The 18,790-nt window shown below is 36.5% G+C and overlaps 5 protein-coding genes across 6 annotated transcripts; 3 read left to right on the top strand and 2 right to left on the bottom strand.

Annotated features, from left to right (window-relative positions):
* Positions 1-938: 938 nt before the first annotated feature.
* Positions 939-2,892, top strand: LOC124190891 (rRNA methyltransferase 1, mitochondrial-like). Of its 2 annotated transcripts, XR_006873157.1 has the most exons (5): positions 939-1,509; positions 1,575-1,795; positions 1,860-2,059; positions 2,113-2,298; positions 2,367-2,892. XR_006873157.1 is itself a non-coding variant. In XM_046583771.1 (3 exons), exons 1-3 carry the CDS (start codon positions 971-973, stop codon positions 2,027-2,029), a joined length of 930 nt encoding a protein of 309 aa, XP_046439727.1. In that variant the 5' UTR covers positions 939-970; the 3' UTR covers positions 2,030-2,892. The 2 variants fall into 2 exon arrangements, 1 of the variants encoding a protein (XP_046439727.1); XM_046583771.1 differs by having other exon boundaries at positions 1,860-2,892.
* On the bottom strand, positions 2,796-3,490 carry LOC124190896 (protein anon-73B1-like). The gene is made up of 3 exons (XM_046583777.1): positions 3,359-3,490; positions 3,136-3,270; positions 2,796-3,073 (listed from the first exon to the last, which is right to left on the bottom strand). Exons 1-3 carry the CDS (start codon positions 3,362-3,364, stop codon positions 2,963-2,965), a joined length of 252 nt encoding a protein of 83 aa, XP_046439733.1. The 5' UTR covers positions 3,365-3,490; the 3' UTR covers positions 2,796-2,962.
* A 17-nt stretch (positions 3,491-3,507) lies between these two features.
* Positions 3,508-4,265, top strand: LOC124190895. Its single transcript, XM_046583776.1, has 3 exons — positions 3,508-3,617; positions 3,867-3,969; positions 4,037-4,265. Exons 1-3 carry the CDS (start codon positions 3,588-3,590, stop codon positions 4,171-4,173), a joined length of 270 nt encoding a protein of 89 aa, XP_046439732.1. The 5' UTR covers positions 3,508-3,587; the 3' UTR covers positions 4,174-4,265.
* Positions 4,266-4,390: 125 nt separating this feature from the next.
* On the top strand, positions 4,391-16,593 carry LOC124190887 (calphotin-like). Its single transcript, XM_046583767.1, has 58 exons — positions 4,391-4,920; positions 5,049-5,205; positions 5,322-5,381; positions 5,443-5,514; positions 5,581-5,640; positions 5,708-5,755; positions 5,825-5,872; positions 5,944-6,003; positions 6,073-6,129; positions 6,197-6,280; positions 6,342-6,404; positions 6,470-6,529; positions 6,603-6,662; positions 6,724-6,789; positions 6,856-6,903; positions 6,971-7,030; positions 7,097-7,156; positions 7,221-7,280; positions 7,338-7,397; positions 7,465-7,524; positions 7,585-7,644; positions 7,708-7,776; positions 7,907-7,966; positions 8,026-8,085; positions 8,146-8,205; positions 8,266-8,325; positions 8,394-8,453; positions 8,526-8,579; positions 8,650-8,709; positions 8,769-8,828; positions 8,894-8,953; positions 9,021-9,119; positions 9,198-9,245; positions 9,303-9,362; positions 9,430-9,489; positions 9,548-9,610; positions 9,682-9,741; positions 9,811-9,858; positions 13,912-13,971; positions 14,043-14,102; positions 14,176-14,223; positions 14,284-14,343; positions 14,406-14,465; positions 14,555-14,614; positions 14,683-14,739; positions 14,804-14,863; positions 14,931-14,990; positions 15,051-15,110; positions 15,179-15,238; positions 15,313-15,360; positions 15,439-15,498; positions 15,565-15,627; positions 15,688-15,735; positions 15,805-15,864; positions 15,921-15,974; positions 16,032-16,112; positions 16,179-16,235; positions 16,308-16,593. Exons 1-58 carry the CDS (start codon positions 4,888-4,890, stop codon positions 16,439-16,441), a joined length of 3,627 nt encoding a protein of 1,208 aa, XP_046439723.1. The 5' UTR covers positions 4,391-4,887; the 3' UTR covers positions 16,442-16,593.
* LOC124190890 (glucose-6-phosphate exchanger SLC37A4-like) lies at positions 16,576-18,789 on the bottom strand. Its single transcript, XM_046583770.1, has 10 exons — positions 18,423-18,789; positions 18,307-18,363; positions 18,137-18,235; positions 17,930-18,063; positions 17,727-17,862; positions 17,372-17,647; positions 17,225-17,310; positions 17,048-17,161; positions 16,845-16,983; positions 16,576-16,777 (listed from the first exon to the last, which is right to left on the bottom strand). Exons 1-10 carry the CDS (start codon positions 18,517-18,519, stop codon positions 16,611-16,613), a joined length of 1,305 nt encoding a protein of 434 aa, XP_046439726.1. The 5' UTR covers positions 18,520-18,789; the 3' UTR covers positions 16,576-16,610.
* Between the last annotated feature and the right edge of the window lies 1 nt (position 18,790).

The following is an 18,790-nucleotide window of genomic DNA, read 5'->3' as shown; positions in this document are numbered from 1 at the left end:
CCGACTCTAATTGACGTTGACATGCATAACTTGGAAGGAAAGTCACATTGGTGAAAAATGTTTGGGTCAATAAATTTACGCCGGGTGTTGTTTTTTACGTGACCGTGTCCACTGTCGAAAAACAATTTGTATTACCAAAGAGAAATGACCTGATGACCTCCTTTTACAGGAAACTGTTGTCAAGCTGTCATTTGTAGATTTCTGCTGATATTCCTTTACGGAATAAATTAACACCTTTCTCGTTTATTGCACGCCAATATGCTAGTGTCACCTCGCACGAACTTCCTTTCCAACTTCTGAGAAAGGAATTCTTTAAGGAAATTTGGGAAAAAATTTATCTTTTAATCAGCGATTGGTTGACACGTTCTATCTTGAAACAAAACCTCAGAAAAGTTTGCTGAATAACGCTATTTCTTGTTACGTAACTTAGTTTCCCAAGTTGTTAAACTTCAGGCAGGTCGTTGTGCCTCAAGGCCCATTTACACGTAGTACATAGAAATGGCAGACACAGGAAAAAATAACACTGCGCACATTTTATACGCGAATGGCACTTTTATTGGTCTAATTAATTTTAGTAGTTTGGCGAACGGAGCGGTATATTAGAAATATTCTGGCTTTTACTGGCTAATTGACCGAGTTCACAATTGTATGTTTGCAGATTCGCTATTCGAACTATAACAGGAGTTTTAATTGGGACGTTTATGAAAAAAAGGGCGTTTCTATTAGCAATTGCAAAGTAACAAAAATTGGGTTATTCGCGAAAGTGTTGGCAAATCGTCGATAATTCTGCGAAATATTTAATAAATGTTCTCACACTTGGCGTCGGTCTGATTCGTGTGAAACTAACAAGCGATGAATTCAAATATAAGATTTGAAAATTGTAAAATTGGTGCAAATTAATTTAACAGTAAATCGATTCATAAATCGATACGGTCTGCTGATAGCAGACAGACATTTAAAAAATACAAACATGTGGTCTTTCAAAGCTTCTCAAGTAGTTGCACGGCGATGGTTTTGTAAAAGTTCCATTTCCAGAGCAGGAATAGATTTGATGTCATTAGAAAAAAAGCAAAGTCCAGGACGTGAAGAGTTTTATTTCGATATTCTGTACGGTATTCATCCAATCAGTTGCGCCCTCGAAGCAAAACGTCGGACCATAGAGACCGTCTACTACCGAAGAGATTTGCTGAACCACAGTGGACGAGTCAAGGAAATACTGGAACGATGTTGGGAGGAAAATATCAAAACTCTACCGATACCGGCGAGCAAAATTGACACAATTGTACCTAAAGGAAAGCCACATCAAGGGCTACTTGCAAAGACTACTCGTTTGTATTACATACCTACGCCCTGCACTCAGTCTATTGCTCAATTATCCTCTGAGAAAGAGGCTTCCAAACCTGTGTGGCTTCTGCTCAATGAAATACAGGATCCCATGAATTTCGGCTCCATATTAAGGTCAGCTTACTTTATGGGATGTGATAAGATTTTCGTCACTTCTCACAAAAGGTAATCATATTCAAACATTATTTACCGAATAAATATTTACACTCTTTCATGTTGTGTACATATAGCTGTTCATTGACTCCAGTTGTAAGCAAAGCCAGTTCTGGGGTCATGGAGCTGATGCCTATCCATTCCATCATGAACACAACTGAATTTTGCCAAGTTTTAAAAGAGTCCAAATGGGATGTTGTGGGAACAGGATCTAAGACTGACGAATCCAACGGGACGGCATGTAAGCCTACTCCAGTTGGTTCATTTCAATTGAGTAATCCAACTCTCATCATATTAGGTAAAATCCCCTGTTATAACACTATGTGAAACTACAAAACTAATAAAATTGCATTTCTTGAAAGGAAACGAAGGGCGTGGGCTTCCGGACGAACTTGTGGACCTCTGCACCCACCAAATCTACGTTGAATCTCGAAGCAACCTCAATAAGAACGTGGATTCGATGAATGTTTCCGCTGCTGCCGCCGTTATCTTGCACAGCGTTCTCAATAATAGCAACAACAATCGCAGATAGTCGTTCGGAATTCCTTACTTTGTCATGCACGTAATAATGGCACTAGGTGAAAGCTGGGCCTTTATATTCAACCGGCTTTTCAGTTTCGTTTAGAGTATATGCTTCAGGCGACTTAGGCGTGTTTCCCTCACAATGCAAAGGTCCCACTCATTTCTTTCTTTAAGTCTTCATTCTCTACGTGCGCGCTACCAGGGCTGGATCGCAAGATTGATTAGTCTTAGTTCCAAGGACTTGCAATTTTTTGAACGGATTATTCTATATACATTGTGGTACTAAACTGGCAATTTGGTGGAATGAATTTAATGCACGGATTTATTTGAAATTTTCTCGTTTATAGTTTAAACTGAAGGTGGCGATATGCAGAGGTTTTTTCGATCAAGAAAGAGAATTCTGTTGTTGGCGATGACCGTCTTGCTAATTGTTTTCTTGAGTGATTGTGCAGTGGACGCCGCGGTTGCAGGACAGCGGATATCGGATATTAAAGAGGACTCTGTATTATTAACATCGCCAGCGCACAACATCGTCAAGAGGCACTTTAAATTTTACGATGATAAAAAGTATGGAGATGGTAGTTTAAAGAAATTTTTCATCATGCTCAAGATTATTTTGACACTTTTTGGTAAACATTAGCATTTCCCTTGAATTAGATTTTCCTTTGTGTCCTTATAAGTGAATGTACTACTGTATTGTGTAAGATTATGCGTCCAACACTATTCACCCCATTTCTCAGGCATGTACTAAAAGAATGCTTTAGAGACATTTACTACTGTTCCATCAATCATTTATGTATTAAAAATGGTCAAATGAAGAAAAACACAAAACAACCCCCAAATATTGCAATAAAACTGAGTCAATAAGTTAAATGTTGGGTTTTTGAGAAAGAAACTATGTTGGTGTTCAAAAATGCAAGAATAGTGTTCATCAGATGAGTCTTCATCTTCTCTTTTTCTTATCCATTTTTCTACGATTGTGCTGCCCAGAATGCTTGTGGCCAGTGTTGGTTGGGCTACCGTGTTCAGAACCAGAATCTTCACTGATCTCCTCCTGATGGCCCGAAATTTCAAAGTTTGAAACATTTTCTCGCATAGGTTTTTATTTTTTCTTACCTTGGAATGAGCTTCTGAAATCTCTGGTCCAAAAATAGCGGCGCCTATGCACACCAGTTGGAAGATTGCTCCAAAAAAGAGTCCATATCTTAGAAAGAGATCAAACGTTGTTTCCTCTATATCCATCATTGCGGCCTACACACAAACAATGGAAAAATCAAAGGACATCCGAAAAACAAGACTATTTAAAGAGTTAATTGTCAATCAGAACAAAAACACGTACCACCATGTTTAATGACAGACGATTGACCTGACATCTAGGATTTGGATTTGGAACTTGATTCGATTACGAAAAACAACTACGGTCGTGCAACCTGTAGACTTGACTATGCTGTTTGCTGAACCACATCTACGTCGTCTGCACTTGCCGATCACAGCTGGGCAGCTGATCAATTTAAGAAATATTCTTACTTTTCGACTTTCGAGTTTATTCTATAAAAAATCAACTAGACATGTCTTTGGTTCGCCCATTCACGAGAAAAGTAATGAATCACCATATTAATGAACAAAAATATATTTTCAGTTTTCAAGTTCCAAAATTAAGTTACAGTTATTAGATAAAAACATCTAGGTTTTGCATCTAGGATAAAAACATTTGGTTTGCATAATTATTACAATTCACATCAAGTTTAATTTAACCATAGCAAATCATTTTTAAGAGAACTTTAATTCAATTTTATAATTTCAAAAATACTGTGAATTTTTCATAACAAATTGATTTAATTTCCTAGGTGGTGCCTATCGGTGTTCGTCTTTTTGCTACTGAGCCACCGAAAGTGAACCCCACTCCTCCTAAACCAGCTTCTGCACCAATTCCCACAGCAAAAGATCCAGGTATTATTATAAAATACAGCAAAGCAAAACAAATGAAAACTAACAATAAAATGAAAATTGAATATAGTCGTAGGCCCTGGAGCATCCAAACAAGGACCCTACAAAAATCCAGAGTACTACACTTACAATGTCATGTCTCACTACGATATAGAAAAGGACATGGAACCCTTCAGAATCCCCCAACCATCTAGCCTCAAGAAGTAAAAAAAAAGTGTTAATCTATGACAGTATGACTGTATGTTTAGAATTGAATAAGCCATTTGGTTTTATTAGATAAAATCATTTCAAACTAAAAATTTTCTCCATGAAAAGTTTCTTATTGTCTGTGGTCAGTTTCAAGGTTGGGATTATTTTTAGTCATTATTGTAGGGTTACTGCATTGGAATGTTAAGATGCGGAGAAAGATACATTACTTTTAAAAAATACTGTTCTGCACATAACGCATCAAGGAAGATTATCTTTTCAAGCAACGATTTCAAGGTCACCGCCATGTCGATCTCAAACCAAGGTATGAAAGTTATGAACTTGAACTAAAATCATTTTAAAGAAATGGAAGCCTAACACACGCAGTCGAACGCTAGTATACTTTGTAAAAAGATTTTACAAAGTCAAGCTACCAAACTCGGTAGTAGAACTAGTCGCTGTTCTTTCAAGCGTGTACTACGCCTGACAACAACGCGAATAGTTTCGATTGGTGAATAACTAGCAGCTGGGTTGAACTCTGCCTGACAACAAACCTTCATGTTTACCTAGATTCCCGTTTGAACGCGCTTATAAGACCCGGCGTGCTACATTTTTAACCAAGGCCAAAGCTGTGGTAGGAGCGGGTCTTAGCAGATTTGAAGCAGTCAGAAAGAACTCGCCTTTCGAGCCCAGCTTATCGTTTTGTTAAAAGTGCAAAAATATCACAAAGAAATTATGTCGTTCGTTCGCCTAAATCTCGTCAGAAAGGTACTATTGCAAACAAACTAACGTAGGACTAGATTAAAATTTTAAAATAAAAAAAAAAAGTAAAAGTATTTGTATTCAAAAAAGAGACGAACGAAATTTGAAACTTTGATTTAAATGAAATGTTTAAGGTGATGCCGATTGGAGCACGTCTTTTCTGCTCTAAACCTCCTTTGGAGTCTGTTCTTCAGCCTACTTCCAGGGGTACTAGCGCTGTGCATTCCGCAACAGGTTCAAAGCTAACAGAAATTAAGACAGAAAATATGATAGTCACAGCAACAGATGCAGGTATAATTTCCAAAAGATATGATATGGTGTTATTTGAAATTATTCGTGTATTTTGTATACTACGGCAAAGGGTAAAAGTCTTTGATAACTTAAACTATTTTCATTACATGGATTAGAACCCGTCGCAGCAACTACTACCATTATTGAAGCAGTGAAACATTCCGAAGAAGTTGCTGGTAATTTGATTAACTATGATCAGTTTGTAAGTACTGTGTTCTAATCAAAAATACTACGTAGAAGTACGACCATTGGTAAATTCTTCCGCCGATCCCGCCGTCGATACATTGACACCTGCTGAGGAAGTTGTTGGTAATAATTGTTTCTAGGATCGCTTTGCAAAATGTTACATGTACATTTAATTGTTATATTATTTAGAACCGGTATTAGCTGCTCCTCCCGTAGTTGAAGCAGTTCAACCTGCTGAAGAAGTTACTGGTAGGTAATTTTACTAGGATCGCTTTACAGAATGTTATTTCCTTTTCATTTTCCGAACAAACCTAAGCTGCTCCTTCCATCATGGAAACAATTAAACCTGTAGAGGAGGAAGCTAGTAATTAAAAAGCAACTAGGTTCACTTTACAACAATTATTTTTATTTTATTTTTTATAACCACTCCTAGTTACTACTCCCGTCAGTGAAGCGACAAAATCTGCTATAGATATTGCTGGTTATTGATTTTACCAGGATCGCTTTGCAAAATTTTTACAGTAAATGGATTTTTTTTTTTTCATTATATAGAACCGGTCTCGGCTCCTCCTCCCGTCACTGAAGCAGCTGAACTTCTTGCCGAAGTACCTGGTAATTGATTTTTGAATCGTTTTGCGAAAATGTTTGGTTGCATTTGAATTCAATCAATTTAATCTTTAGAACCAATTTTAGCCGCTCCTTCCTTCGTTGAAGCGGTCGTGACTGCGGAAGTAGCTGGTAATAATTTTTAATAGGATCGTTTGACAAAAATGTTTTTTTTTTCTACATTGAATTCATTGTTTAGAACCAGTCTTAGCTTCTCCTTCCATCATTGAAGCAGTGAAACCTGCCGAGGAACCAACGAAAACTGTTGAAGAAATCGTTGCTGGTAATTTATTGATCACAAATTCATTTTTACTTTGCAACTATTGTTAAGAATTGTTATTTAGAACCGCTCATATTAGCTGCTCCTCCCGTCGTTGAATCAGTTCAAGTTGCTGCGGAAGTACCTGGTAATTAATGTTCACTAGGATCGTCTGGCGAAAATGTTTTTTACATTTTTTAATTAATTGTTTAGAACCAGTCTTAGCTACCACTCCCGTCGTTGAGTCACTGAAACCAATAGAAGAAGTTATTGGTAAGCGATTTTTGCCTAAGCGTTTCCTTTTTGGAACAAAAAAACTATAAGTTCTACAAAATTCATTATTTAGAACCAGTCTTAGCTGCTCCTTCTATCGTTGAGACACTGAAACCTGCTGAGGAAGTTGTCGGTAATTTATTTTACTAGGATCGCTTTGCAAAATATACCATATATTTTATTTCATTCTTTAGATTTAGAACCAGCCTTAGCTGCTCCTCCCGTTGTTGAAACAGCTAAATCTGCTGGAGAAGTCACTGGTAATTGTATTTTCTAGTACGTTTTTCTTAACGTTATTTATTTTTCATTTTCAAACCAAATCTTAGTTGCTCCTTCTATCGTTGAAGCAGTCACATCTTCTAAAGAAATAGCTGGTAATTGATTTTTACTAGGATCGTTGAATTTGCGAAAATGGTATTTACACATAAATTCATTATTTAGAACCAGTTTTGGATGCTCCTCCCATCGTTGACGCAGTGAATCCTGCTGAGGAAGTTGCCAGTAAGTGATGTGTGCAAGGATCGCTTGATAGGTGATATTTTATTCTGATTTTATTTCTTAACTTAGAACCACTTGCAGCTGCTCCTTCCGTCATTGAAACAGTGAAACCTGCCGAAGAAGAAGCTAGTAATGTTTTGTTTCTGTTATTAGGATCGCTTTGCGGCAATTAATTTTTTTTTTCATTATTTAGAACCAGTCTTAGCTGAAGCTGACGTCATCGAACCAGTAAAAATTGTGGAAGAAGTTGTTGGTAAATTATTTTTTCGATGATCACTTTGAAACAATTATTTAGATTTTAATTTCTTAGAACCAATCGTAGATGCTCCTCCCATTGGTGAAGCGATAAAATCTACTGAAGAAAATACTGGTAATAAATTTTATTAGGATCTCTTTCGCAAAATGTGATACGGTATACATTTTATTTCATAATTTAGAACCAGTGTTAGTTGCCACTCCCGCCGTTGAATCAGCTAAAGTTGCCGCGGAAGTAGCTGGTAATCGATTTCTAATCGTATCGTTTTACAATGTTTTTTAAATTTTAATTATTTATTTAGAACCAGTCTTATCTGATGGTAAGATCATCGAACAAGTGAAACCTTCTGAAGGAGTTTCTGGTAACATTATCCTTTTTCTTTAAATTAGAATAATTAATTTACAATTAGGAATTTAATTTTTAGAACCGCTCATAGCTGTTGCTCCCGCCGTTGAAGCAGCTGAAATTGCTGTACCTGCTGAAGGAATTACTGGTAAATGATTCTTATTATTAGAATCGCTTTTCAAAATATTTATTTTTACTTCTAAGAACAAATCATAGTTGCTCCTTCTGTGTTTGAAATAGTGAAAAAACGATTTCTAAATATTTATTTGCCATTGCAGAACCAGTCTTAGCTGATAGTGTCATCGAACCAACGAAAACTGTTGAAGAAATCGTTGCTGGTAATTTATTTGTCACTATTTTTCACTTTGCAACTATTGTAAAGAATTATTTTTTTTAGAACCTCTCATAGCTGCTCCTCCCGTTGGTGAAACGATAAAATCTACAGAAGAAATCACTCGTAATTCATTTTACTAGGATTGTTTTGCAAAATATTTCTACATTTTATTTCATGATTTAGAACCAGTCTTGGCTAGTCCTCCCGTCGTTGAAGCAGTGAAATCTGCCGAGGAAGTTACTGGTAGGTAATTTTACTAGGATCGCTTTGCAACATTTATTTTTATTTTATTACATTATTTAGAACCAGTTTTAGCTGCTCCTCCCGTCGTTGAAGAACTGAAACCTACAGAAGAAGTAATTGGTAAGTGATTTTTGTTAAGTTCATTTAAAAGTTTTTATTTATTTTTTATTTTTTAATTTATTATTTAGAACCCGTCTTAGCTGTTCCTTCTATCGTTGAAGCAGCGAAACCTGCCGAGGAAGTTGCTGGTAATTAATTTAATTAGAATCGCGGATTGCTGTGTAAAATGTAATATACATTCTGCCTGCTATATTCTTTAGAACCAGTGTTAGTTGCCATTCCCGTCGTCGAATCAGTTGTTGCGGAAGAAGCTGGTAATCGATTTCAAATAGGATCTTTTTGCTAAGTTTTTTTTTTAATTATTTATTTTAATTCTATATTTAGAACCAGTCTTATCGGACGGTGTGGTCATCGAACAAATGAAACCTGCTGAAGAAGTTCCTGGTAACATTATTCTTTTTTTTTTAATAGAATCATTTTACAATTAATAATTTAAATTTTAGAACCGCTCATAGCTGTTCCTCCCGTCGTTGAAGCAGCTGAAGTTGCTGCAGAAGTAGCTGGTAATCGATTTTTAATAGGATCCTTTAACTCAAATGTTTCTTTTACATTTTAATTCATTCTCTAGAACCAGTTTTAGCTGCTCCTTTCATCGTTGAAGCAGTTAAACCTGCCGAGGAAGTTGCTGGTAATTGATTTTTCTAGGAAAGATGTTCGTAACCTCATTTACTTTTCATTTGTATAATAAATAATAGCTGCTCCTTCCGAATCACTTGTAGTTGATCCTTCCATCATTGAAGCCGTAGCTGCTCCTTCCGTCACCGAAACAGTGAAACCTGCAGAAGAAGAAGCTAGTAATCATTTTTTTAAAAATTAGGATCGCTTTGCAACAATTTATTTGATTTTATTTCATTATTAAAAACCATTCTTAGCAGCAGCTGCCGTCATCGAACCAGTAAAAATTGTGGAAGAAGTTGTTGGTAAATTATTTTTTCGAGGATCACTTTGAAACAATTATTTAGATTTTAATTTGTTAGAACCAATCGTAGATGCTCCTCCCATTGGCGAAGTGATGAAATCTACTGAAGAAATTGTTGGTAATTAATTTTACTAGGATCGCTTTTGCAAAATGTGATACGGTATACATTTTATTTCATGATTTAGAACCAGTCTTGGCTGCTCCTCCCATCGTTGAAGCAGTTGAACTTGCTGCCGAAGTACCTGGTAATTTAATTTCACTCGGACTATTAGCGAAATTCCATTTTTTAAATGTGCTATTTAGAACCAGTTTTAGCTACCCCTCCCGTCGCTGAGGCAATGGAACCCACAGGAGAAGTTATTATTGGTAAGTGATTTGTGATAAATGTTCTTTACAGTTTTACAATTTTTTTTTTTTCATTTTCATTTATTACTTAGATCCAGCCTTAGCTGCTCCTTCTACCACTGAACCAGTGAAGCCTGCGGAGGAGGTTACCGGTAATCAATTTCCTAGGATTTTTTTTTTTCGAATTTTTATTTCATTTGTGTTTCCATAACAAATCTTAGCAGCTCCTTCCGTCGTTGAAGCGGTGATATCTAGTGAAGAAATTGCTGGTAATTTATTTTACTATGATCGTTCTACTAACATGCTTGATAATGAATATCATATTTTGATTTTATTTCTTAATTTAGAACCACTCGTAGATGTTCCTCCCATCGTCGAAGCAGGGAAACCCGTTGAAGAAGTTTTGGGTAAATACAGTGGGTACCTAAAGTATCCGTACGGCTGAGAGGAGCAGTACGGAAAACGCGTTTTTCAAAACGCTCCCATAAATTGAATTCTCGTTGGAATGCAATAAAATTTTTTTGTAAGGTTAAGATTAGGGTGGGGTTTCATCTGATTTTTTTTGGGAATTTTTCAACAACGCGATATGTGGTTTTTATCGCGTTGCGAAAGTATCCGTACGGCCGAGAGGCCTAGTAGGGAAATGGGCTTACTTTGGAGGCCTCTTATTCGGTAAATAAGTAACATTAAAGGGTGGGAAAGTTCTTAAAAAAAAGAGCTGCATTAGCTCTATGTGTGGTCATAAGATCACATTTTTTAAGTTTCATTTATAGTAATGAAATCAAAAATGAAAACACGAATTATAAGTTTTCCGTTTTCTTCCCCTCGATTCCCCATCACCAGTGTTGCCATATCAAAAAATATTTACCCTTTCTCTTTCTCCCTCTTCCGTCCAAGGGAAGAAAGAGATTTTGGGATATGGCAACACTGGTGATGGGGAATCGAGGGGAAGAAAACGGAAAACTTATAAGTCGTGTTTTCATTTTTGATTTCATTACTATAAATGAAACTTAAAAAATGTGATCTTATGACCACACATAGAGCTAATGCAGCTCTTTTTTTTAAGAACTTTCCCACCCTTTAATGTTACTTATTTACCGAATAAGAGGCCTCCAAAGTAAGCCCATTTCCCTACTAGGCCTCTCGGCCGTACGGATACTTTCGCAACGCGATAAAAACCACATATCGCGTTGTTGAAAAATTCCCAAAAAAAATCAGATGAAACCCCACCCTAATCTTAACCTTACAAAAAAATTTTATTGCATTCCAACGAGAATTCAATTTATGGGAGCGTTTTGAAAAACGCGTTTTCCGTACTGCTCCTCTCAGCCGTACGGATACTTTAGGTACCCACTGTAAATTTTTGTTCGGATCGCTTCGCGAATGTTATTTTTTCATCTAAATTCATTATTTAGAACCAGTTTTAGCTGCTGCTCCCGACCTCGAATCATTGAAACCCGCAGACGTTCCTGGTTAGTGATTTTTAAAGAAAGCTTTGCGAAATTTTTATTACATCTAATTTCATTATACAGAACCAGTTTCAGTTGCCCCTTGCGAGGCTGAAATAGCGAAACCTGCTGACCGTAAGTTATTTTGACTAGAATCTGATTCTGAAATTCATGATACTGATTTTAAACTTTTGCTTCAAAATAGATGTTTCTGCTTCTCCCGTTGTCGAATCAGTGAAACCAGCGGAGAAAATTGAAGGTAAAAACTTTTCTTTTTATTGTTTGCATCACGTTAATTGTAATTTTTTGCAAAAGATCCCGTGGTAACATCTTCTGCGACCGAGGACGTCAAACCTAATAAATTTTTCGTCATGCTCAAGAATATTTGGAATCGTTTTGGTAAACATTAGCATTTCCTTTGAATTAGATTTTCCTTTTTGTCCTTATAGTGTAACTGTGTAACTGCTGTTCCATCAATCAAAAGTGGTCAAATGAAGAAAAACACAAAACAACCCCCCAAATATTGCAATAAAACTGAGTCAATAAGTTTAATGTTGGGTTTTGAGAAAGAATATTAGTATAAATATGTATATATATAGATAAATAGACAGAATAATCTTAAAATAATAATAAAAAATAATCAAGAGAAAATGTCTTTAGTTCGCTCATTCACGACGAAAGTAATGACTCACCAAAAAAACTTTATTAACAAGTGAAAGATGAAAACATCATACAAATTTGTTTTCACATAATTACAATTCATAATAAGTTTGATTTAACCATATCAAATTATTTTTAAGAAAAGATTCATTCCATTTTCGTCTTTTTTTTCTAAATACTGAGAATCTATGTCAACAAATTTTTGCATTTCCAAGGTAATCCAAACTACAAAGAGACCAGAGTAATAGATTATGGTGAAGCATGTAGCCTCTAACACTATATAGCATGTAAACTCTTCCCCTCGCGACTTGCGCGCACGGTTATCACATTGTAATCTATCTAACCTAACCTAACCTAACATTTCCACCTTGAGCGCATTTTAATTTTCCGCGCGCAAAGAAAATTCCGCGCATACTAGTGCATATTCCGTCTGTGGTCAGTTTCAAGGTTGGGTTTATTTTTAGTCTTTATCGAAGGGTTACTACATTGGAATTTTAAAAAAAGAAACTATTGTTTTGCAAATTACGCAACAGGAAAAATTATCTTGCAAAAATTTTTCTTTGAACAATGTCAAGGTTACCGCTTGTGCCGCCTTGTCGATCTCAAATCAGGGGAAACAAAGTTCTGAAACACTGTCGTACTCGTACAGGCGTTTGTCCTTACACTTTGTAAAAAGATTTTACAAAGTCAAAGCTGCCAAACTCGTAGCTCGTAGAACTAGTCGCTGTTCTTTCAAGTGTGTTCTACGCCTGACAACAACGCGAACAGTTTTGATTGGTGAATAACTAGCAGCTGGGTTGGCCTCTGCTTGACAACAAACCTTCATGTTTACCTAGATTCCCGTTTGAACGCGCTTATACGATCCAGCGTGCTACATTTTTAACCAAGGCCAAAGCTGTGGTAGGAGGGGGTCCTAGCAGATTTGAAGCAGTCAGAAAGAACTCGCCTAGCCAAGCTTATCATTTTGTTAACAGTGCAAAAATATCACGAAGAAATCAATAATCATGTCGTTCGTTCGCCTAAATCTCGTCAGAAAGGTACTTTTACAAACAAACGTTGGACTAGGTTAAAATTTAAAAATGGATAGACGGACGAAATTTATAACTTTGAATGAAATGAACTGTTTAAGGTGATGCCAATTGGAACACGTCTTTTCTGCTCTAAACCTCCTAAAACGAACAATCCTTTGGAGTCTGTTCTCCAGCCTACTTCCAGGGGTACCAGCGCTGTGCATTCTGCAATAGTTTCAAAGCCAACAGAAATAAAGATAGTAAATATGTCAGCAGTCACAGCAACAGATGCAGGTATAATTTTCAAAAGATACGATCTGGTTTTATCTGAAATTATTCATGTACTTTATCATTGATGTGCAGAGTCTTCTAATAAGTCAATAGCAAAAGGTAACATTTAAATTGCTTTACATAAGGGTAAAAGTCTTAACCTTGAAATATTTTCATTTCATGGATTAGAACCCATTGCAGCAACTACTACCATTATTGAAGCAGTGAAACCTGAAGAAGTTGTTGGTAATTTGATTATAACTATGACAGTTTGCAAGTATTGTTTCTAATCAAAATACTACGTAGAAGTACGACCATTGGTAAAGTCGTCTTCCGCCGATACCGCCGTCGATGCAGTGACACCTGCTGAGGAAGTTGTTGGTAACAATTTTTGCTAGGATCGTTTTGCTGATTTTTACATGTACATTTAATTACATTATTTAGAACCGGTATTAACTGCTCCACCCGCAGTTGAAGCAGTTAAACCTGCCGAAGAAGTTACTGGTAGGTAATTTTACTAGGATCGCTTTACAGAATGTTATTTACTTTTCATTTTCCGAACACACATCTTAGTTGCTTCTTCCGTCGTTGAAGAAATGAAACCTGCCGAGGAAGTCACTGGTAATTGATTTTTTAAAAAGAATCGCTTAACTGAATGAATTTTACTTTTCAATTATTTAGAACCAATCTTGGCTGCTCCTTCCGTCATCGAAACAATCAAACCTGTAGAGGAGGAAGCTAGTAATTTAAAAAAATCAATTCACTAGGATCGCCGTAAAACAATGATTTCGATTTTATTTTTTAGAACCACTCCTAGTTACTACTCCCGTCGGTGAAGCGATGAAATCTCCTGAAGAAATTGCTGGTTATTGATTTTAGTAGGATCGCTTTGCAAAACTTTTACAGTAATTGGATTTTTTTTTTCATTAAATAGAACCTGTCTCGGCTCCTCCTCCCGTCATTGAAGCAGTTAAACTTGCTGCCGAAGTACCTGGTAATTGATTCAACATGTCGTTTGGCGAAAATGTTTGTTTACATCGGTTTACATTTGAATTCATTCTTTATAACCAATTTCGGCTGCTTCTTCCATCACTGAAGCAGTGAAACCTGCCGAGAGTGTTGCGGGTAATTGATTTGTATTAGAATCGCTTTTCAGAATATTTATTTTTCAGAATTATTTTTAAAAAACCACTCATAGCTGCTCCTTCTATCGTTGAGACACTGAAACCTGCTGAAGAAGTTGTCGGTAATTTATTTTACTAGGATTGTTTTGCAAAATTTTTATGCATAATGTTCAACCTTTTAGAACCAGTCTTGGCTGCCCCTCCCATTGTTGAAACAGCTAAATCTGCTGAAGAAGTTACCGGTAATTAATTCAATTAAGATCACTTTGAAAAATTTTACTATACATTTTATTTCATTATGTAGAACCAGTGTTAGTTGCCACTCCCGCCGTTGAAGCACTGACACCTACAGAAAAAGATACTGGTATAAGTGATTAGTGATTTTTGTTAGGTTCACTTAAAAGTTATTTGTTTGTTTTATTTTATCATTAACATTTATTATTATTAATTTAGAACCCGTCTTAGCTAGTCCTCCCATCGTTGAAGCACTGAAACCTACTGAGGAAGTTGCTGGTAATCGATTTTATTAGGATCGTGGATCGCTGTGCAAAATGTAATAAACATTCTACTACATTGTTTAGAACCAGTGCTAGTTGCCACTCCCGTCGAAGCCGTTAAAGTTGCTGCGGAAGTAACTGGTAATCGATTTTTAATAGGATCCTTTAACTCAAATGTTTTTTTACATTTTATTTTCTTCTCTAGAACCAGTTTTAGCCGCTTCTTCCGTCGTTGAAGCAGTTGCATCTGCTAAAGAAATTGCTGGTAATTGATTTTTATTAGGATCGTTGAATTGGCGAAAATTTTATTTACGCATAAATTCATGATTTAGAACCAGTCTTGGCTGTTCCTCCCATCGTTGAAGCAGTTATACATGCTCCAGAAGTAGCTGGTAGTTGAATTTTAATTTGACTTTTAGCGAAATTTCATTTACATTTCAGTGTATTTTTAGAACCAGTTTTAGCTACTCCTCCCGTCGCTGTAGCACTTGAACCTACAGCAGAAGTTATTGGTAAGTGATTTTTTATTAGTTTGCTTTACAGTGTTTTTATTATTTTTTCATTTATATTTATTATTTAGAACCAGTCTTAGCTGTTCCTTCTATCGTTGAACTAGCGAAACCTGCCGAGGAAGTTGCCGGTAATTTATTCCCAATAATTATTTTTCGAATCCTTATTCAATTTATGGTCTTAACTTCTTATGACAAATCTTAGCAGCTCCTTCCGTCGTTGAAGCGGTGACATCTACTGAAGAAATTGCTGGTAATTTATTTTACAAGGATCGTTCTACTAACCTGTTCGATTATGAATATCATATTTGGATTTTATTTCTTATTTTAGAACCACTCGTAGCTGCTGCTCCCACCGTTGAAGCAGGGAAACCTGTTGAAGAAGTTGTGGGTAAATAAATGTTTATTAGAATCGCTTTTCGAATGTGTTATTTTTTCATCTAAATTTATTATTTAGAACCAGTTTTAGCTGCTGCTCCCGTCCTCGAATCATTGAAACCCGCAGACGAGGAAGTTACTGGTTAGTGATTTTTCCTATGAAGCCAGCGAAATTGTTATTACATTTAATTTCATTATTTAGAACCAGTTGTAGTTGCCCCTTGCGAGGCTGAAATGGTGAAACCTGCTAGTAAGTAATCTTTACTAGATTCCGATTAAAAAATTCATGATACTGATCTTAAACTTTGCTTGGAAACAGACGTTACTGCTTCTTCGCCTGTTGTTGTCGAATCAGTGAAACTAGCGGAGAAAATCGAAGGTAAAAGCATTTCTTTTTGTTGATTGTATTATGCTAATTGTAATTTTCTGCAAAAGATCCTGTGGTTACATCTTCAGCTACCGACGCCAAACCTAACACGGAGTCTACCGGTATTAATTAACTTGCAATTTCCAGTCTTATTATTTATTCAAATGTTGTGAATTCAGCTGGAAGCGACACAGACTCGGATTCTGATTCGGATTCTGACTCTGACTCGGACTCTGACGTGGACTCGAAATTATCCAAAGGTACAGTTTGATCGTGTATTGTCTAGATTAATTTTTAATTGAAATCATAACTTTGCTGAATATTAGAGTCTAAGACAGAGACAGCCGAAGGAAATTTGGACAAACCCGTAATTGAAGATCCAGGTAATGATAGTCAACATTCGTATATCTGTATGAACTATTTGAGTTAACGATAAATTTACTTTTCCTCAATAGTGGTGGGTCCTGGGGCGTCAAAACAAGGACCGTATAAAAATCCTGAATATTTCACTTACAACGTCATGTCGTTTTACGACATTGAAAAAGTTATGGAATCGTTTAGACTTCCCCAGCCTTCAAACAAAGCTTAAGTATGGAAATATTTTCGGACCATATTTAGAATCAATATTCTTGTATTTTTGTTTTTCCTAATTTGGTTAAAAATGTCAACCAATGAAATGGTTGTAGGTGAATAATTTCGGATGTACCTGAACTAAGACCCATATAAACAATAACTACTGTATTTTATTTTGGTTAGTTTCACTGGGATTTGGGTTTATCTCCAGGCAATCCTGGGGACACTTTGCCAAAAACGGCTAAAAATAGGGCAGCGGCCGCTGCCAAAATTTCTAGAATTATAAATATTGCGCGCCAGTTGTACAATTGAGCCACGTAACTGCAAGGTAATCCAGACAATATTGCTCCCACTGAAGAGAAAAACAAAAGTCAAAACACACGCACTTCCTTAATTTTTTAAATAACTTGTTTGTTTACCGTTGGCAGCCAGAGCGACAACGGCATGTGCTGTTCCGCTCAAATGAGAAGGATAAGACTCGGAAGCGACTATGCCAAAAATGGCGATGCAAGCGTACAGACACGCTCCTAGACCAAATCCAATCACAGTAAGGAAAAACTAACGGACAGAGACAAATTGTTTAACATTAGAGAAAGTAATTAAACGCGTGAATTGAATTTACTTGAGAAGTAGACGTCGTTACAAAAGTAGTAAGAAGAAATAAAAATCCTGCAACGCCAGCCATGAACCATATGGCTGCAAACATGCGTGGATTACCGGCTGTCTTTTTTCCTGACTAAAATCAAGAATTTTTATGTAATTAGTAATCTTTTAAACAAGTATCAGGTGTAAGGCGTACTTTTTTCATGAGCCAATCAGTAACATATCCAGCGGCGATTCCACCGAAAAATCCTCCCGTCTCCACTGCACTGATGAAACCGCTACCTATAATCAATAACAAGAACATTTACTAGGATTTTAGATAAAATCTTTCAAAGTTTCCTACCAGTGAAAGCTGAATGGCCCAAGTCTTCAATCAAGTACATTTGCCCCCATTCAGTCACACTCGTTTTGGCAGCAAAAACGACCAAATAAACAACCGAGACGACCCACAAGAAAGGGGATTTAATGAGATCTCTCCACGTTGACTGGGCAGCAGTGCTTTTTCCATCTGTTTTTTTCTTCGATGCTTCTGGCGTAAAGTTTTTGTTGAAACCCGCATCGATTGGACTATCAGTCAACAGCATAGCAACACAAACTGCGCTGGTTATGGTAACTCCACCTGTGAATACAAGTGAAAAGAGCTGCTGAATGTGGCTGATGTTAAACTATCAACTTATTCAAAAGATATGTAACAATACCGGAAACAACTAGACTAGCTCGCCAGTCAAAATGTTCGATTACCCAAGTTGCCAAGAAAGGGCAAAGAGATCCTGAAACATTGGAAGAAGCAGAAAGTGCACTCCAAAATGTTCCAAATTGTTCAGGACTAAACCACTATGTACATAAAAGAAGAAAACAATTTTGTCATTAGATGCATGGGTCATGGAAGGCTATCTTGTACTTTTTTGAGCAGCTTTGCACAAGCTGGCCAACCTGCTCCTTGAGCAAATCCATTTAAAAACCACAGAGCAGCAAACAAAGTTAATGATGAAGTTGTTGAGAATAAAATTGTTGCTCCTCCACTGAGAACCAAACCTGAAAAACAAGTATACACAGTATAAGCATTAAAGTAATTTATGGAGAAAAGATAATCTAAAGATATGTTTACCTGAAAAGAATAACCATTTGGCACTGATTCTATCAGACAAGACTCCTCCTAAAAATTTGCTTATCGCATATGCTGTATTTTGGCTGCTTGATATTGTTCCTATAAGAAAAGTGTGAAATGAAAACAAACCTGTCAAAACTCAAAAACACTTCACGAGAAAGTAAATGTACCAGCAGCACTTTTGTCCAAAAGGCCATTTTTCATCAAATTTGGCAATGCAAAAGAGACTATAAAACAAACAAGCATTAGATAATGATTTAAAATATTCACATAATTGTTATCCTACCGCTTTTCCGATTATAAGTATACGATGCATATCCAGCAAATAAAACTGCAAAAGTCGTCAGCTGAGTCCGCCAAAAACCACTCGCGTCTTTAGACATTTTGATACAGAACCTTCATCGGCCTTTGGATAGTAACTGACCAACTGATACCATACACAGCCAACACAGGAAGAAAACAACAAACTCGTCTCGTCTCATGAGCTAGATGGTAACATGACCTTGGCTGTAAATGGTAAACAAAAACAACCTGTTGTGAAGCACGAATCCGAGCCGACACATCCCAGCAATTAAATGTTTTTATTTCAGCATGTATCCATTTCACTTTACACGGCGGACGAGGAAAGACTCCATAATTCAAAGTCTCAAGGCG

The sequence above is a fragment of the Daphnia pulex genome, chromosome 3, assembly GCF_021134715.1.
Source record: "Daphnia pulex isolate KAP4 chromosome 3, ASM2113471v1".
NCBI classification, from domain to species: Eukaryota; Metazoa; Arthropoda; class Branchiopoda; order Diplostraca; family Daphniidae; genus Daphnia; species Daphnia pulex.
The sequence above is the reverse complement of the archived record's forward strand: the minus strand, read 5'-3'. Positions and strand labels throughout refer to the sequence as shown.

What these genes read in the sequence shown, in the direction of transcription:
- LOC124190891 (XM_046583771.1), top strand. Translation starts at nt 971, where the DNA reads ATGTGGTCTTTCAAAGCTTCTCAAGTAGTTGCACGGCGATGGTTTTGT. An exon ending in TTCGTCACTTCTCACAAAAG is followed by an intron (nt 1,510 to 1,574) that starts GTAATCATATTC and finishes GTGTACATATAG; the next exon opens with CTGTTCATTGACTCCAGTTG. An exon ending in TCCAACTCTCATCATATTAG is followed by an intron (nt 1,796 to 1,859) that starts GTAAAATCCCCT and finishes ATTTCTTGAAAG; the next exon opens with GAAACGAAGGGCGTGGGCTT.
- LOC124190890 (XM_046583770.1), bottom strand. Translation starts at nt 18,519, where the DNA reads ATGTCTAAAGACGCGAGTGGTTTTTGGCGGACTCAGCTGACGACTTTT. An exon ending in AGCTAGTCTAGTTGTTTCCG is followed by an intron (nt 17,648 to 17,726) that starts GTATTGTTACAT and finishes TTGTATTCACAG; the next exon opens with GTGGAGTTACCATAACCAGC. An exon ending in TGTCGCTCTGGCTGCCAACG is followed by an intron (nt 16,778 to 16,844) that starts GTAAACAAACAA and finishes TTTTCTCTTCAG; the next exon opens with TGGGAGCAATATTGTCTGGA.
- LOC124190887 (XM_046583767.1), top strand. Translation starts at nt 4,888, where the DNA reads ATGTCGTTCGTTCGCCTAAATCTCGTCAGAAAG. An exon ending in ACCTGTAGAGGAGGAAGCTA is followed by an intron (nt 5,756 to 5,824) that starts GTAATTAAAAAG and finishes AACCACTCCTAG; the next exon opens with TTACTACTCCCGTCAGTGAA. An exon ending in AATTGTGGAAGAAGTTGTTG is followed by an intron (nt 7,281 to 7,337) that starts GTAAATTATTTT and finishes TTAATTTCTTAG; the next exon opens with AACCAATCGTAGATGCTCCT.
- LOC124190896 (XM_046583777.1), bottom strand. An exon ending in TTTCAGAAGCTCATTCCAAG is followed by an intron (nt 3,074 to 3,135) that starts GTAAGAAAAAAT and finishes TCGGGCCATCAG; the next exon opens with GAGGAGATCAGTGAAGATTC.
- LOC124190895 (XM_046583776.1), top strand. Translation starts at nt 3,588, where the DNA reads ATGTCTTTGGTTCGCCCATTCACGAGAAAA. An exon ending in TTCGCCCATTCACGAGAAAA is followed by an intron (nt 3,618 to 3,866) that starts GTAATGAATCAC and finishes TTAATTTCCTAG; the next exon opens with GTGGTGCCTATCGGTGTTCG. An exon ending in TCCCACAGCAAAAGATCCAG is followed by an intron (nt 3,970 to 4,036) that starts GTATTATTATAA and finishes AATTGAATATAG; the next exon opens with TCGTAGGCCCTGGAGCATCC.